General features: G+C 44.6%; 1 protein-coding gene across 1 annotated transcript in view; it reads right to left on the bottom strand.

Moving 5' to 3' along the window:
- Positions 1–19,176, bottom strand: part of fam20a (FAM20A golgi associated secretory pathway pseudokinase) — a 56,298-nt gene extending 37,122 nt beyond the window's left edge. The window contains exon 1 of the mRNA XM_070858212.1: positions 18,824–19,176. Within this exon, the coding sequence (XP_070714313.1) occupies positions 18,824–19,176 (353 nt within the window). The remainder of the gene's footprint in view (positions 1–18,823) is intronic.
- Between the last annotated feature and the right edge of the window lie 265 nt (positions 19,177–19,441).

The raw sequence follows: 19,441 nt of genomic DNA, 5'->3' as shown, positions 1-19,441 counted from the left end.
AGTTGAGTCCATGATCAGATCAGCCATGATCTTATTGAATGGCAGAGCAGGCTCGAGGGGCCGTATGGCCTACTCCTGCTCCTATTTCTTATGTTCTTATAAATCTTTCATGTGTTTTAAAGCATCTAAACAATGTTCTGCTCTTGTGGAATGATTATCTTGTCTGAAGTACCAAAAGCACCATTGTGCCAGTTAGGTAAATTAATCTGAATCGCAGAATGAGTTAACCCAAATAATAGAAAGCAAGGAAATAAATTAGTATAATCTGTACCTAAACAAATGTGAATGAACCACTTGGTCTTTGTTAGTGAGTCCGGCTTCGTTTTTAATGTTAATAAAAACCCAGTAAGTTAATGAGTAAAACTAAGCTCATCAGAAAAACATGTTTGGAGAAAACAGGATTGGTAAATGGTTTACCAGACAGGTATGGAGCCAGCTGCACTGTCGCCTGCAGCTCGGGGCTGGATCCAATCAGACTTCCTAGTGGCCTGTCTGGTGCCACTGGAGGATCAGCCTTGAGATGTAACAAATTTTATTTTACATTTACAGAATATTTGGTTATCTTTAAAAGTAAAGTAAACTAATGAAAGACCAGTTTATTGCTACTGCCAAACAATTTTTGCTAGTTCTGATGCAATTTTAGACGTACATAACTGTGTGATGTACCACTTCACTCTGAAACTGACTTTGTAAGTTTCGTTCCACTGTTCTTTGATTCCTATTAATTACATTCTGTTCATCCTTTAATTTTGTGGTGATGAATCTGCTTCTGTTTTTCTCTTCTATGTATAAAATGAAATGTATTTACTTTCTTTTTTCTGAAGGCTTAGGGGGAGAAAGTCCCCAAGGCCCCGATTGGGCGCGGTAACCGACTCGAGGAGGGACTTCCTGTGCTTGGAACGGAAGTCCCGCCCCGGTCACGGAATTGCAGTTACCGCCCCTCCGAGGAAGTGGAACGCAATCTCGCGCGCTCCACTTCCTCTTGGGGCGGGTTCCGGGGCGGTCCTGGGGCGTAGCGCTAACACGTTCCAATGCCTCTTCCCCTTCGATTAAAGGGGAGGGCCGCAGCGCACTCCGCCAGGCCTCTGATGGCCTCCACCAGGTCACCAGGGCAGTGTGGTGCTGAGGCCGCAGCCCGGCACCCAAACCGGAGTGCCGGGCTGTCATCCACACAACAGAAGGCGTCGTCAGGCCGACCAGTGGGTCAGCAAAAGTGTCAAGGTGGCAGCACCGGGCTCCCCAACTTCCCTATAGCTACTGTCCCGTGAGTGGATGTCGGCCCGGTTCACAACCCGTGCAATATCCGCCACGGGGTCACCACACACGGCGGGGCGCAGCGCTACCCTGGCAGTGCCTCTGCTGCAGGAGCCAGAAGCGCCCCCCACCCCACCCCAGGCGAAAAGTGGTTCGTGCCCCATTAACCTCCTCCGGAGGCACTAACGGGCGTCACAAAAAGGGGCAATTTTGATCCCTAAGTTTCCTCAATGTCTGTTGTGTTCGAAGGCTACACCATTCTCCAGCAGAAGGAGTTGGATGCAAGTTTCCTGGGTAAGTTCATTTGCATATGAAGTGGTGTGGGTTCTGGCTTGATTGCGTAATAAAAGCGCACTTAGGCCTTAGGAAACTTCAGTGCAGAAGTGGTGCAGCCTCTGTAAAGATTGCAGTCTTCACTTGGGCACAGCAAGGTGAGGCTACAGTAATTCTCTCCTCAACCCTGTGCCTCTTTTATATGAGAGGCACTTTCCCCAAGTCCAATAGTGGTGTCGAAGCAGGAAATTCCCAGCTATCACACCAACAGGTGAGTCTCCTCCTGTGTAAATGAGGCTTAGGCAGGGCGCGTCATCAAAGATTTCCAAAAGACTGAGGAAACTTGCATGCAGCATATTTGGGCTAATTCTGACTCTGTGGGATTGTGTAAAACGGGTGATCGCAAGTCGGCAGTCCCTTTTAAACAGGCTGTCGATTCGCTATCGCCCGTTTTACACCAGTTCTCAAAGTCAAACTTACCTCCATTGTCACCAGCTGTCCCTCACAAGGTAAATCTCTTTGTCTTTCTCTCTCCATCCTTTCATTCCTCTCTCCATGTTCAGTATTTTCAGTTTCTGAAATGTTCTGGAACATGTTGTGCTATCACATCCTATTATATCCTCTGGGTGTTGATTTTCAGAGCTGATATATGTAGAAGCTGGTTTGGCGATTAAAAATGTTTCATTAATTTGTTGTGAAATGTTGCATAGCATGGAAAGGGAAATTATGTGAATATTTCTTGTGCTCCTTTAAATCAAATACACTGTAAGATTAACCCATTGATTAAAGTACTTAAAATTCATCAAGTGTTGCATCACAGTAACGACTAATGAAGCTCGATAGTTTCATGACTCACAGCAGATTTATGTATATGCAAAATACATGGCATATCTGTGAGTAAGTATCAGCGTAAGACAATTATAACTAATGACCTTGCTTCCGATTTGATTTTAATATCAAATGGTTAGCACTGAAACAGTGCAGAGAATTAAATGTTTCATTCAAATGAGATCCATCCTTAATCATTTTTAAATTGATGTTTTAATCTATGCGTGTTCCTTTTTAAAACTGATTGAATGTCACTTGGAAAAATTAGGAGCAGCAGTCATCATTGTGGTGGGTTTGCGCTATTGCCACTGGTAATCAACATAAATGTGCAGTAACACCACCCCACACAGGATGTGCTCAAGTCTCTGGAGTGGGACATAATCCAGAGCTTGAACCCACAACATTCTGACTCAGGTGAGAGTGCTAGCACTGAGTAACTACTTAGATTTCAATCTCGGATGGAAATATTATGCTGATTCAATGCACAGTGTTTGTTGAGTAAGGATATGGAACTGAGGTACAGATCAGCCATGATCTAATTGAATGGCGGAGTAGGCTCGAGGGGCTGAACGGCCAACTCCTGTTCCTATGTTCCATTTTCCATTTTAAGGGCCTCTCTGCTTGAAATGGGCATTTAAAAAAAAGTTGCGGGTGGTTTTATAATTTGACTGGGCTGAGGTTACACAAACCCATTTCACTTAGCACCCTGATAGACATCGTGAAGATAGCACTCGTCGCCTGGAATGGATTCAACCCTGGATTCCACACCAACCAGTCCTCATAAGTGAAATTTTAAAAATAGATATTCATATCAACAAACACATTTGAAAAATATTTATCTCCATGACCAATCCATGGATTTACATCAGCCATAAACAAAAGCATAAAAGTAAACTGCAGCTTCGGCCAGCAAAACAGGAATATTTCACACAAGTACAATGTCTGCCGGTTTGTACTGTGTAAAACTTTCCAGGCCAGCCAAAAAACAAATAAATCATGTAAATCAGTATAAAACACATCTATCAACCTTAAACAAAGTAACAAATCCCTATATGGACTCGCCTCTCCCTATCTATGTGAGGTTATCCACTTTGGCAGAAATAATAGAAAAGCAAATTATAATTTAAATGGAGAAAAATTGCAAAGTGCTGCAGTACAGAGGGACCTGGGGGTCCTTGTGCATGAAACACACAAAAAGTTAGTATGCAGGTACAGCAAGTAATCAGGAAGGCAAATGGAATGTTGGCTTTTATTGCAAGGAGGATAGAGTATAAAAGCAGAGAAGTCCTGCTACAACTGTACAGGGTATTGGTGAGGCCACACCTGGAGTACTGCGTACAGTTTTGGTCTCCGTATTTCAGGAAGGATATACTTGCAATGGAGGCTGTTTAGAGAAGGTTCACTAGGTTGATTCCGGAGATGAGGGAATTGACTTATGAAGATAGGTTGAGTAGGTTGGTCCTATACTCATTGGAGTTCAGAAGAATGAGAGGTGATCACCTTGTCAAGCCCCCTAAGATAATGAGGGGGCTCGACAAGGTGGATGCAGAGAGGATATTTCCACTCATAGGGGAAACTAAAACTAGGGGACATAGTCTTAGAATAAGGGGCCACCCATTTAAAACTAAGATGAGGAGAAATTTCTTCTCTCAGAGGGTTGTAAATCTATGGAATTCTCTACCCCAGAAAGCTGTGGAGGCTGGGTAATTGAACATATTTAAGGCGGAGATAGACAGATTTTTCAGTGATAAGGAGTAAAGGGTTATGGGGAGCGGGCAGGGAATTGGAGCTGAGTCCATGATCAGATCAGCCATGATCTTATTGCATGCCGGAGCAGGCTCGAAGGGCCCAATGGCCCACTTCTGCTCCTATTTCTTATGTTCTTATATTCTTATGTAACCTCCTCCGGCCCTACAACCCTCCGAGATCTCTGTATTTCTCCAATTCTGGCCTCTTGCACATCCCCAATTTTACTCGCTCCAGATTTTGAACGATAAGGGAATCAAGGGTTATGGGGAGCGGGCAGGGAAGTCGAGTTGAGGCTAAGATCAGATCAGCCATGATCTTATTGAATGACGGAGCAGGCTCGAGGGGCCAAATGGCCTACCCCTGCTCCTATTTCTTATGTTCTTGTGTTCCACCATTGGTGGCCATGCCTTCAGCTGCCTAGGACCTAAGCTCTGGAATTCCCTCCTTAAACCTCCAGTCTACCTCTCCTCCTTTAAGGCGTTTCTTAAAACCTACCTCTTTGACTAAGCTTTGTCCCAATATCTCCTTATGTGACTTGGTGTCAAATTTTGTTTGATAATGCTGTTGTGAAGCACCTTGCGACATTTTATAATGTTAAAGGCACTATATAAATGCAAGTTGTTGTCGTAATATGGAGATATTTGGAATAGGAAGGTGGAAAAAGTAAGATATTGATGGGTTACTGAGTTTCCTGATCTGAAGTTTTTTTTGCATGTTTACTCCCAATCTTTTGCTTCTATTCCCTTGGTTTCCTTCGCTTTGTCACAATTCTGTATCCTGAATCTTGCTCCTTCTTCAATCTGGGGCAGGCAGAGTTCTGGTTACCTGACCAAGCTTAACAGGTTTAATGTCTCCATACCTGATGGGTTAGGTATAATAAAACAAGTAACACTTGCACAGAGTCGTTTGCCAGCTGCAGAATTTTGATACGGTATAAGCACTTTTGTGCTGCAAAATAAATAAGGTCTGAAAAATCCCATGCTTGGAAATCAATTCTACCTTGAAAGTAATTCATAAGCATTACATCCCCTGCACCATTTTTAAAAAACACTCTATATTTGCAGACAATTTCTCCCTTCTTTGAGGCTCTCTCCATCTTGTTATATTTTTATGTTGCTGTTTTTCCTGTGAGGTCGTAGCCAGTTAACATATAAAAACACAAGTCTGATATTTTATTGCTCAATACAAGTAAAACAACGAGCTGCCTGACTGTTAAAAAAAAAATTGGTAAGTCAATCTGTTGAAAACAAGTAGTTAAACCCTTGGCAGTCAGTTTATAATTACTTGCATAAATTGTCAATCTATCTGACAGTTGTTTAGCTTCTCTCTCTGTCTTTGTCTCCCCATATTCACATTGTGAAGTGGTAGCTTAGAGACTCTTGTGTAGAGTCTCTACATAATGACTTGAATTTTTCATAAGGTGAATTGCTGAAAATGTATAACCAAACCACCTCAAACTGAAAATCTGAGTTATCAAGCATCAAACCAGATCTTAACGATAAACTATATCTGTCCTAGCAAGCACTGTTTCATTCTTCTAGTGGTTGTGTTTATGCCATTGTGTTGTTAAGAACCGATCGATGCACAGAAGTATAAACACTAATAATGACTGATTCTCCATCACAGATTCCTTTAAGAAACAAAACAAAAATGATTATAAAAATGGATGGATAAGGATTGAAAAGGTATTTCAGTGTTCAGATAACTAACACTATTCGAAGAAGAGCAGGTTAGTTCTCCTGGCCAATATTTAACCCTCAACCCACCAACAGATTATCTGGTTATTTATCTCATTGCTGTTTGTGGGAGCTTGCTGTGTTCAAATTGGCTGCCACCTTTCCGACAGTACAACTTTTCAAAAGCACTTCATTGGTTGTAAAGCATTTTGGGACGTCCTGAGGTTGTGAAAGGCGCTATATAAATGCAACGTCTTTCTTTATATATAAAGCACCCAAGCTTCAATTTGACTATTTATGATGTCACTTGAACTTATTGGCTGTGCTATTGGCTTGTATTTCCTTGTGACCATTACTTTTCCTCTTATATCATTGGTCTGAAAGGCTAAAATGCAACTGGTTGAAGAACCACCATATGTGAAAAAGAGCTGCAATAAGTCAGTGATGGGCATTAGTGGCCAACATCTTTCTGTGAATGAAAACCAGACACTAGAACAGAGACTATGGTTGCCATCACAGAGTACAGGCTTGTGCAGAAAAGGTAAAAATGTTTCCTGTTTTTAAAATAATTTAGCTCAAGTTTTGGCTGCAGTTTGTTTTCAACTATAATTGGTTACAAAATATATATGCAATGATGCCCTCAGCTTTAAAACACTGTCTGTGACCTCAGTAAACCGCAGGTCAATGATTACTGCTGTCAGCCAAATTTGCAGCCATAAACAGACTTTTGATTGGAAAATTTGGTGGGAAGTAACGGCTGCTGAGCTGGACAGTGCAAGTGAGACTAAATTGATTTCCATTTTATGTTAAGAATTTGGGAGGAGAAATCTGGTCTCGCTGAATTGTTACACGGATTGATGATTTTTATGGGGAATAAATTGATTTTACTGAATGATTGTGGAGGATATAGCTCGGTTATTTTTTCTGAGTACGGTTTAACTATTATATACACAACATTTTGATTGGTGGAGAGGGTCAGATTGTTCTTGCTGTCGATACTGCTCATGTTAAAGTCAATATATAAATTATCCTCTATCCAACACAGAGAGTATATATTTATATAGGTGAAAATTGTACTCGAGCCTGGTCGACCATTCAGTTAGATCAAGCCTGATCTGTACCTCAACTGCATTTAATCCATATGCCTTGATACCCTTACCCATCAAAAATCTTATTGATCTCAGTCTTGAAAATTCTGGCTATCAATCTCATAACTGTAACATCAGTATATATAAAAAAATCCTGCACACTTCCAGTAAGTGTCACACTTCTTGTAACATTTTTCCCACCCACTAAATGCTTCAGTCACTGTGAGTAGTGTTACGAGAGATCTGCTAATAGTAAAGAAATAGTATGAAACATCCTCTTCCCAAACACAATAAATATAATTTATTTATTGGGGAAAATGGACGATTTGCAGAATTCCACAAGAATGTAAGTAGGTTCCTAAGTTGTGAGATATTTACTCCAGTAAATATTAAGTCCAGATTTCAGTTCACTACTGAGGAAATGCTGCATTGCCAGAGCTACTGTCCATCAGATGAGGTGTTAAGGCAAGATCCATCTGCTTGTTCCTGTGCTTCAGGTGAACATAAAAGATCTTACGGCACTATTCAGAGTAAGGAGTTCTTCCAGTGTCCTGACTAACATTTCTCCCTCAACCAACACAACCGAAAACAGATTAGCTGGTCATTCATCCCATTTGCTATTTGTGCCACATTTACCTATAGAGCAGTGACTGCACTTGAAAAAGCAACTTATTTAATGTGAAGTACTTTGGGACATGTGGAGGAGTGTCTTAAGATGCTGTATAAATGCGAGTTCTTTCATCTTTTATATGATCTATATCTGCCTGACCTGATTGCCGAAGTTATGAGTGGGTCACGGACAACCTCATGAGTGCAGGATATGGAGGATGCAGAATGAAGAGAATATTTATTCCAGTTTTTTGGGTCAGGTGGATACCTGCCATGTGTAAAAGCCCACCCCATGTTTAAGAACCTCCAAACCCAATTCACTAGAAATTTACACAGGTAGAATTTTTGGTTACCCAATATAGAGTACACACACTTTCGCTGTAGGGAATCCTCTCATTTAGCTAAATCCAAACCACATAGGGGCAAGTTTGCAAGGTCCAGGGCTAATGCATATTCAGTAATGTGCAGAAGTGTTGTTGGAGTTTAACCAGCTAAAACTGCACAGTTTGCCAATAAGCTTCCCACTGCTTATCAAGTCTGGGCCGTCTAATCCATTAAGGCACTTGCTTGCCAGGTTAGCTGGAGCCAAGTGGGAAAAGATCATAGTCCCTAACGACAAGTCTATCCATCCAGGTTCTAGAGGACAATATTGGGAATGGTGTTTTGGGCCATCGTGTAGTGTACATGTGGACAGGCCAATTAGGGAAATGGCTGCTGAATGTCTTCACTATGAGACCCTGACATATTACTCTTCCCGGCTGCAAAGCTGTTTCAGTGTCAACGTCCTCAGTGTCATGTTTGTAACTACAATGTAACACCACTGTATTACTGTATACACTCAACTCAGATGCACACCTTGACCACAGGGGGTGAACTTGTGGGAGACACTCCTTACCTGATCACACAGGTATATAAAGGGAGGTCCCACGCAGGGTCATCACTTCTGGAGTCCTGTAATAAAGAGTTAAGGTCACAGAGTGTCCTTGTCCCTGGAATGTGCCTCGTGTGGTTTCATGCTGTAGCGTAAGGACTTTACATTGGCGACGAGAAACGGGAATTCATGACCCACGAGAATGGTCACCGGTAGCACAGAGGAACGGTACTGTGTTGGGGAAGACTGAGATGATTTTGTCAAGAGGCTTCAGCAAAGCTTCGTAACTAAAGACTGGCTAGGGGATGCAGTGGCCGACAAGCGACGGGCTCATCTCCTGACCAGCTGCGGGCCAAAGATTTATGCGCTCATGAAGGACTTACTGGCACCCGAAAAGCCGTCGGACAAAACCTTTGAAGAACTCAGCAAACTAATCAGGGAGCACCTCAAACCGGCGAGCAGCATACACATGGCTCAACACAGATTCTACACCCACCGACGTCGTGAAGTACAGAGCATACCGGACTTTGCATTTGGCCAACCTCTGTAAGTTCACAGATGCCTGCAGGGGGGAGATGTTAAGGGACTTCTTCATCGAGGGTATCGGTCATGCGGGAATTTTTCGCAAGTTAATTGAGACCAAGGACTTGACCTTGGAAGCGGCAGCGTTGTTAGCTCAAGCTTTCATGGCGGGGGAGGAAGAGACGAAAATGATTTACTTGCGCAATTCTGCCTCTAACGCGGCGATGGATCAGGGAGTCAATATCATAAATGCTACTCAGAGCCCCACAGACAGGCAGGGGCAATCCGACATTTACCAGGCAGCAATAGATCCCAGAGCAGGATCTCAACAGAGACAATGGCAGGCTGAACGGACGTTCACGCCATCACAATGGACAATGCGGCCCAGGATGGGGCCATTGACACCCACTAATAGGGTACTTAAGAGCAGTCAAAGGGACAGTCAGCATGAAATTCCTGGCCATGGTCCCTTTGTCTCCAACAATGGGAACTTTAACTCATGCTGGAGGTGTGGGGGTAAACACTCAGCCAGATCTTGCAGACTCCAACATTTTGTCTACAGAAACTGAAATCTCTGACTATTTAGCTCATATGTGTAGAAAACCTGCAACCAGACTGATATATGAGAAGAGGGTTCGTGAGGCAGGATAACTTTTGGGGCAAATCAACGGACGCCGAGGTTCAGCGGGTCCATGCGGCGAATATTCACAGTTCATGCACCAAAACGCCAAAAATGATGATGAGGGTTTTGTTGAACGGCATCCCAGTACGCATGGAGCTGGACAGTGGGGCCAGCCAGTCACTCATGGGCATTCAGCAATTCGAGAAGCTATGGCCACTCAAAGCCAGTAGACCCAAATTAGAACGTATTGAGACACAATTACAGATTTACACCAAGGAAATCATTCTGGTGCTAGGCAGTGCAATGATGGCTGTCACACACAATGGGCTAGTGAACCGGCTGCCACTCTGGATTGTCCCGGGCAATGGTCCCACTCTGTTGGGGAGGAGCTGGTTAGCTGAGATGAACTGTAAATGGGGGAATGTTCACGCAATGTCCTCGGTGGAGCGAAGTTCGTGCTCACAAGTCCTACAACAATTCGAGTCACTATTTCAACCGGGCATCGGTACTTTCAAAAGGCACTAAAGTAGTGATACACATCACCCCGGACGCCAGACCAGTGCACCACAAAGCCAGAGCAGTGCCGTATGTAATGGGGGAAAAAATTGAGAGCGAATTGGACCGGCTGTTGCGAGAGGGCATCATCTCGCCTGTTGAATTCAGCGACTGGGTGAGCCCCATCGTTCCCGTTCTAAAAGCGGATGCCTCTGTCAGGATATGTGGCGACTACAAGGCCACCATCAATCGGGTATCCCTACAAGACCAATACCCGCTCCAAAGAGCGGAGGACCTTTTCGCCACGCTGACAGGCGGCAAGCTGTTCACCAAGTTGGACCTCACTTCAGCCTATATGACCCAGGAACTGGCTGCGAATCCAAACTACTGACCACCATCATCACGCACAAGGGACTGATGCATATAACAGATGCCCGTTTGGCATTCGATCAGCGGCCGCGATTTTTCAACGTAACATGGAAAGCCTGCTTAAATCCATTCCTGGAACGATCGTATTCCAGGACGACATCCCCATCACGGGTAGAGATACTGAGGAACACCTCCACAACCTGGAGGAGGTGCTACGCCAACTGGACCGGGTAGGCCTGCAACTCAAGAAGTCTAAATGTGTGTTTTTAGCTCCTGAGGTTGAGTTTCTAGGCAGGAGGGTTGCTGCAGATGGGATTCGGCCCACCGAATCCAAATCAGAGGCGATTCGACGAGCACCCAGGCCCTGCAACACATCGGAGCTGCGTTCATTCCTGGGACTGTTGAACTATTTTGGGAACTTTCTGCCGAACTTGAGCACGTTGTTGGAGCCGCTACACGTGCTCCTGCATAAGGGTTGCGATTGGTTTTGGGGGGACTGTCAGGAACGGGCTTTTGATCGAGTGCGAAACCTACTTTGTTCAAACAAATTGTTGACCCTGTACAACCCCTGTAAACGTTTAGTTCTGACTTGTGATGCATCGTCCTATGGGGTTGGGTGCATGTTGCAGCAGGGCAATGCTGAGGATCAGCTACAACCAGTGGCTTATGCCTCTAGGTCGCTCTCTCAAGCAGAACGGGGATATGGCATGGTCGAGAAGGAAGCGCTTGCATGTGTCTATGGTCTAAAAAAAATGCATCAGTACCTCTTCAGTAGGAAGTTTGAATTAGAGATGGACCACAAGCCACTCACATCCCTGTTGTCAGACAGCAAGACTGTCAATGCTAACGCATCAGCTCGCATACAGCGGTGGGCCCTCACGCTGGCTGCTTATGACTACTCCATCCGGCAACGGCCCGGCACTGAAAACTGCGCTGACGCACGCAGCAGGCTCCCACTGGTCACCACTGAGGGGGCAGCTGAGCAAAGCGCTGAGATGGTCATGGCTGTCAATGCCTTTGACAGTGCAGGCTCCCCCATCACAGCCCGCCAGATCAAAATCTGGACAAACAGAGATCCCCTCCTATCCTTGATTAAGAAATGTGTCCTGACTGGGGATTGGGCGCCCGCACACGGAGCATGCCCTGAGGAGGTCAAACTGTTCCACAGACGGATGGATGAGCTCTCCATCCAAGCCGACTGCCTATTATGGGGTAGTCATGCCCCAGAAGGGCAGGGAGGCATTCATCAGGGAACTCTACAGCGAGCACCCAGGCATTGTGATGATGAAGGCCATTGCCCGGTCACACCTTTGGTGGCCTGGAATTGATTCAGACCTGGAACACTGTGTTCACAGGTGCACGACCTGTGCCCAGCTGGGTAATGCCCCCAGGGCGGCCCCGCTCAGTCCGTGGCCCTGGCCCACCAAGCCATGGTCACGCATTCACGTTGACTACGCGGGCCCGTTCATGGGTAAGATGTTCCTCATTGTAGTAGATGCATACTCGAAATGGAGCGAGTGCATCATCCTGAATTCATGCACGTCATCCACCACCGTGGAAAGCCTACATGCGATCTTTGCAACCCATGGCCTGCCGGACATCCTGGTTAGTGACAATGGTCCGTGTTTCATGAGCTATGAATTCCGGGAGTTTATGTCGGGCAATGGCATCAACCACGTCAGGACTGTGCCGTTCAAGCCGGCCTCCAATGGCCAGGTGGAACGGGCAGTCCAAATCATTAAGCAAGGTATGCTCAGGATTCAAGGACCCTCCCTACAATGCCGCCTATTGCGCCTCCTGCTGGCCTATAGATCACGCCCACACTCGCTCATGGGGGTCCCACCCGCAGAGCTACTCATGAAACGGACATTCAAAACTCGGTTGTCCCTCATCCACCCAGTCCTGACCGACATAGTTGAGGGCAAGCGCAATTCACAAAACGAGTACCATGACCGAAATTCAAAGCGGAGATGTATAAAAATAAATGATCCTATATTCGTCCTCATTCACGCCATGGGGCCCAAATGGCTTGAGGCTACTGTAATTGGCAAAGAGGGGAATAGGATCATCGTGGTAAAACTCAACAATGGCCAGATATGCCGTAAGCATCTGGACCAAGTAAAAAAAGGTTTAGCATCGACACTGAGGAACCTGAAGAAGACCATGAGATGGAGCTCACACCACCGCCAGTGAATGTGCAACAAGGGCAATCGGAAGAATGTACAGTCCCTGAGGTCAGCCCGGACAGGCCGGAATCACCACAGGTGACAGACACTCACATCAGTGTCCAACAACCAGAGCCCCAACTGCGGCGCTCCACGAGGGAGCATAGACCACCTGAAAGACTGAACCTATGATCCCAGTAAGACTTTGGGGTGGGGGGCGGGGGGGGAAGTTGATGTCATGTTTGTAACTACAATGTAACACCACTGTATTACTGTACACACTCAACTCAGATGCACACCTTGACCACAGGGGGTGAACTTGTGGGAGACACTCCTTACCCGATCATACAGGTATATAAAGGGAGGTCCCCCGCAGGGTCATCACTTCTGGAGTCCTGTAATAAAGAGTTATGGTCACAGAGTGGCCTTGTCCCTGGAATGTACCTCGTGTGGTTTCATGCTGTAGAGTAAGGACTTTACACTCGGGGTTATTGTCTGCATCATATTCCTGGGAAGCACCTTGGGATGTTTCACTATGTTAAAGGCGCTATATAAATACAAGTTGTTGTTGTGTTTTCCTCCAGTGTTGCCTGCAGATGGGCCTCTCCTCCACAGTTTGAAATGGCAAAATCACTAAACATTCAGCAGGCAACAATGACATTGGAAACTGCTGCAGTGGAATACCTCCCTGACTTGTCTAATTATCTGAAGTGCTGTTTCAAGATGGGAAAATGTGTTCTATAATAGTCCTAGGCAGTAGAAAAAGAAGCAGAAACAACTTGCAACATTATAGCTCTTTTCATGTCCTCAGAATGTCCCAAAGCACTCACAACCAATTAAGAACTTTTGAAGTGTAGACACTGCTGCAGTTTAGGGAAATGCAGCAGCCAATTGGCATACAGCACAGTCCCATAAATTAGATAATGACCAAATAGTACTTTTATTTGTTGGCCAGGTCACTAGCAGAGCTTCCTTGTTCTTCTTCAAATAGTGCCATGGGATAATTAAAGTACACTTGAGAGAGCAGACAGCGTCTTGATTTATTGTCTCATTCAAAAGACGGCATCTCTGACAGTGCAACAGACCCTGGACTGAAGTATCAGTATAGATTATGTGCTCAAGTATCTGGAATGGGGCTTGACCTGTGACTTGTTAACTTAGAGGCAAGGCTAACACACAAGTGGATACATGGTCACTGTTTTATTTACTTTCTGAACCCACATGTACATGTCATTAGCCAAGGCTGCAGAGGACAGCCTTTGTCTTCTAGGAGCCATTCTTCAAGTCTACCTTTTCCTTCAAATAACTCAGGCATAAAAGATTGCCTTAAAGTAAATTAACAGTGACTGCTGCCTGGGGAGAGGGCATTGACCTGCATCATACAGTGCTGCTGGAGACTGACCCATATGGACATTGATAGAGCAGAAGTTCTTACAGTTCATGTATGCCATGGCCAGGGCCGGATTAAGGGCCTGATAGGCCTGGGGCAAACTGATCCAAATAGGCCGATAGTTATGTTTGTTCATGTTCATTACTTTATGTCTGATTCTGATCCTGAGTATGAAAACATAGGCCAGCATATTCAACAATGAAAGCATATATTCTGCATCAAGTAGGTATATATTCTGGTTCTGGTAACATTGCAATACTACATTCCTATACATATATGCAAATTTCTCTCAATAACATGTGAAATAAAGCAGGATAGTACATATTCTGTTCTGTATATAGGTACACTAGTGTATATAGGTACTCTGCAAAAACAGGTATGTATATGTTAGGCCAATAAACGATATTTTCTTCGTTCTTGGTTTTCCTCTCATTGTCTATTCTATTAAGCCTATTTGGGAGGCCTTATATTTTTTTCCCTACATTTATTTGGTGGGCCTATGTTCTTTGGTGGGCCTGGGGCTGCAGCCCCATCAGCCCCGTGGTTAATCCGCTCCTGGCCATGGCATTGTGCTTAGGAGTCTGGATGGCTAATGAGTGCCATCAGTAACAACCTGGGCTTCATCCAGAGATGTGGCAGAATTCGAAGGCTGTTTCTGTCCCCCTGTGAACATTGATACAGGTCTTTGCCCAGGTGAACATAATATCAGTGATTTGGTTCATAGATCTGTACACTTCTGATTAACGGCTGTCATGTTGACTGCAATTAGAAGTGCAGGCCTTGAAGCTGTCTGGAGTAGATGGTCCAACTCTGTCACTACCTCCCTGGTGAATCTTAGCCTGTGAAGGCAGCTCTCTTCTGGCAGAACTAGGTAACTGTGCCTGGGCCGTAGATTTTGTGGGTAATGGTGGGTCAGGCAATAGGGCCTTCCTGGCATTCATTCATACAATAATCTTCATCTCCAAAAAAGTCAGAGATAGATGATCGGTGAATGCTATAACCATTTGGACAATTCTGGATGTAGCAATCCAAATTCAAACAATTCCCCCTTTTTAAAAAAAAGTATTGGCTGAAAAGGGATATCATGGTTGTCTCTAACACCCACGTATATGGACAGAATGAACGCACTGTGCAAATGAAGCACTGGCACCATGAAATGCCATATGATCTCATTTGCATGAGACGGCATTTGTAAATTAAACTGTTCCACAATGTTAAAGGCTCCCAAGAAATTATGTCGTGTGCAAGCGGAATGTCGGGCCGGTGAAATGAAGCCTGACGCAATTCTCGGGCACGTGTGCTGAAACCTGCAGCAGGAACTTTCCTAACAAATACGAAATCTGACCCCTGCACTCTAACCCAAGATGGAGCTGATTGTCAGTTATTGACTGCTGAGAGCCTATTGAAATCATCATACACAATCTGGCGGGTGTCTCAATACAAATTTTGGAAATGGTGTTAAACTGTGTTTTTCAGTGAACTGGGGAGTGAAGCAGTAGTGGAATACACTTGTGGATCACTTCCAACGGTATTGCATAACTTTTTGTGCTTCAAACTGGTTTAGCAAGTTCTAAAAGTACATTGTGCAGAAAGCATTTGAACTTACTAGATAACTGACTGGATAGGCACAAAATAAACATAAGAGCATAAGAAATAGGAGCAGGAGTAGGCTATATGGCCCCTCAAGCCTGCTCCACCATTCAATAAGATTATGGCTGATCTGATCTTGGCCTCAACTCCACTTTCCTGCCTGTTCCCCATAACACTTGACTCCCCTATAGTTCAAGAATCTGTCTATCTCAGCCTTGAATATATTCAATGACTCAGCTTCCACAGCTCTCTGAGGTAGAGAATTCCAAAAAATCACGACCCTCTGAGAGAAGAAATTCCTATCTCCATCTTAAATGGGTGGCCCCTTATTCTGAAATTATGACCCCTAGTTCTAGATTCCCCCACGAAGGGAAACATCCAGCTCTCATTCTTTTAAACTCCAATGAGTATAGGCTCAACTTGCTCAACATTTCCTCATAATTTTCTTCATCCCACGAATCAACTTAGTGAACTTTCTCTGAGCTGCCTCCAGAGCAAGTATATCCCTCCTTAAGTAAGGAGACCAAAACTGTACACAGTACTCTAGGTGTGGTCTCACCAACGCCCTGAACAGTTGTAGCAAGACTTCCCTACTTTTATACTCCATCCCCGTGCAATAAACCCCAACAATACCTTTGCATTCCTAATTACTTGCTGTACCTGCATGCTAACGTTTTGTGTTAAATGTACAAGAACACCCAGATCCCTCTGTACTGCAGCATTCTGTACTCTCTCTCCATTTAAATAATATTTTGATTGTCTATTGTTCCTACCAAAGTGGATAACCTCACATTTTCCCACATTATACTTCACTTGCCAATTTTTTCCCCACTCAACCTATCTATATACCTTTGCCGACTCTTTGTGTCCTCCTTACACTTGCTTTTACACCTATTGTCAGCAAATTTGGCTACAATACCCTCGGTCTCTTCATCCAAGTCATTAATACAAATTGTAAATAGTTGAGGACCCAGTACTGATCCCTGTGGCACCCCACTTGTTAGTTTGCCAACCTCTAAATGACCCATTTATCCCAAATCTCTGTTTTCTGTTAGTTAGCCAATTCTCTATCCATGCTAATATATTACCCCCAACACCATGAGCCCTTACCTTGTGTAGTAACCTTTTATGTGGCACCTTATCGAATGCCTTTTGGAAATCCAAATACACTACATCTACTGGTTCCTCTTTATCCACCCTGCTCATTACATCCTCAAAGAACTCTAATAAATTTGTCAAACGCGATTTCCCTTTCATAAATCCATGTTGATTCTGTTTTATTGTATTATGATTTTCTAAATGTCCTGCTACTTCTTCCTTAACAATGGACTCCAGCATTTTCCCAATGACAGATGTTAGACTAACTGGACTATAGTTTCCTGCTTTCTGTCTCCCTCCTTTCTTGAATGGGTGAGTTACATTTGCGGTTTTCCAATCCACTGGGGCCTTTCCAGAATCCAGGGAATTTTGGAAGATTACAACCAATGCATCCACTATCACTGCAGCCACTTCTTTTAAGATCCTAGGATGCAGGTCACCAGGTCCAGGAGTCTTGTCAGCCCTTAGCCTAGTACTTTCTCTCTAGTGATAATGATTGTTTTAATTTTCTCCCTCCCTTTTGTCCCCTGATGTTCTATTGTTATTGGGATGCTTTTAGTGTCTTCTACCGTGAAGACAGATACAAAATATTTGTTCAAAGTCTCTGCCATTTCCTTGTTTCCCACTATTAATTCCCCAGTCTCATCCTCTAAGGGGCCAACATTTACTTTAGCTACTCTCTTCCTTTTTATATACCTGTAGAAGCTCTTACTGTCTGTTTTTATATTTCTTGCAAGTTTACTGTCATAATCTATTTTCTCCCTCTTTATTTTTTTAGTCGTCCTTTGTTGGTTTCTAAAATTTTCCCAATCTTCTAGCCTATCACTAATCTTCACAACATTGTTTGCCTTTTCTTTAAATTTGATACCATTAAGGCCAGTCATATTTGGGAAAATAATGAGTGACATTAATCATTTTTTTAAATTAGTTCATGGGATGTGCACATTGCTGGCAAGGCCAGCATTTATTGCCCATCCCTAATTGCCCATGAGAAGGTGGTGGTGAGCTGCCTTCTTGAACTGCTGCAGCTCGTGTGGTGAAGGTACTCTCATAGTACTGTTAGGGAGGGAGTTCCAGGATTTTGACCCAGCGACTATGAAGGAATGGTGATATATTTCCAAGTCAGGATGGTGTGCGACTTGGAGGGGAACTTGCCAAGTGGCGGTGTTCCCCTGCGCCTGCTGCCCTTGTCCTTCTGGGTGGTAGAGGTTGCGGGTTTCCGCCTCTACAAGCTTCAGGAATATCTATTCAATTTTTTTTGAGTTCGGACAAGTGTGTTGAAAAATTGGCGAATTAGATAAGTTCCCTACAAGAACGGTGTATACATCCCCCCCTCCCCCCACTTTCCAATTATCACTCACTCTGCATTGATTGAGACTGGTTGATCATTGCAGCCTTCTGCTTGCTAGTAAAACACCAGGCTTCCCTCTGGCCTCTTGGCTGATGTATTTATGAGTTACCCAGGGCAGACCAGTTGTAAAAGTATCTCTCACCTAACACAGGGAATTCTGGCTTCACTCCATGTCCCACCCTGGCCATTTGAAGCTGCAATAGCAGCCAAAGGGGTCGCTCAGTTAACATCAGCAATGAGCTCAGTCCATGGGCACAGCACTACTCTACCGGGATGTAATTAGAGAATGATAGGCAGTTTCGGATCAACATCCAGAAACCCAAAAGGATCCCCACTGACTCAACACAAGGAGCCTGTTGCCGCAGCATTCCGGCAACTTGGCCATCTAAAAGTTAGTTGTGCAATAGACGGCGAAGTCAGGGCTTCTTATACACACACACTGGGAGCAAGGGATGATTGAAACTACTTTCAGTCTCTATCTATACCCGTGTGTGCAGCACATGGGGTGGTGAGATGTTAGCAAAGCTCACTGGATGGGAGCGGGGGAATTACATCAATGGACCAGACAGACCTATTTTCCTTCAGTGCACAATTATTTCCATGTTATTGAACTACATAAGATCACAAAGACACTGGGTATCATTACACTTCGTGAATAGAGACACTATTAAAACAGAGATCGCTGAAATCATAACAGTTTACATTCTCAATAGAAACACAGTAACAGAACTGAAACATTTACTGATTAGAAACACAACTGACGGTGTCGCGGAGTAACTGAACTTCACTTCCCTCCACCTATAGTTTCTCATGATCCTCAGACGGAACAGTTAATAATAATTCCGGTATAAAGACGTTTTCCCGACAACTTACCTATTCGCCCGTTTAGCTTTGTAATTGTAATATTTCACAGCATCGTCTTGTTTCAAGAGGTGATCCCCGCGCCCCCGGGACGGGGACTGCACTCGGTACAGCGGGTGCGAGAGGAGTTTGCGGAGTTTGGAGAGAGTTGGGCTGAGCGACCAGCGCCCGGAGTCCGCCGGAGCCCCGCTGCGGTTCGCGGGGTTGGCGCGCAGAGCGGCGCTCCTGTTGGGGAACTCCTCGCACGGGCAGCGGGTTCGGACGGAACGCTGGTGTAACTTTGGCAAGATGTTGAAGAGCAGGTCGACCGTGAATGCAGTCGAGAGGAGCAGGACAATCAGAAATCTGCTTCTCGCACCCCACATGGTTTGTCTCAGTCAGTCAGTCAATCCTTTGCTTGCCAGAGGGGGAAGAGAGAAGTCTGTCACAACACGACCCACGCTTATCAGCCCAGCCGCAGAGCCGTCTTAAAGTGACACATCATTGCTAGGCTCGCGAAGATTTTACAGCACATCACAAAATAAAAAGAGGCGTCCTTTCCCCCGAGCGTTTCCTTTCTGTTTATCCGCGCCACAAAATCTTTTAATTTCTATATGGCCTATTTTATGATCTATTCAAGGAATATCGTAG

This window comes from Pristiophorus japonicus, chromosome 16, assembly GCF_044704955.1.
Source record: "Pristiophorus japonicus isolate sPriJap1 chromosome 16, sPriJap1.hap1, whole genome shotgun sequence".
Taxonomy (NCBI): domain Eukaryota; kingdom Metazoa; phylum Chordata; class Chondrichthyes; family Pristiophoridae; genus Pristiophorus; species Pristiophorus japonicus.
Note: the sequence above shows the minus strand (reverse complement) of the source record. Positions and strands in the feature narration are given on the sequence as shown.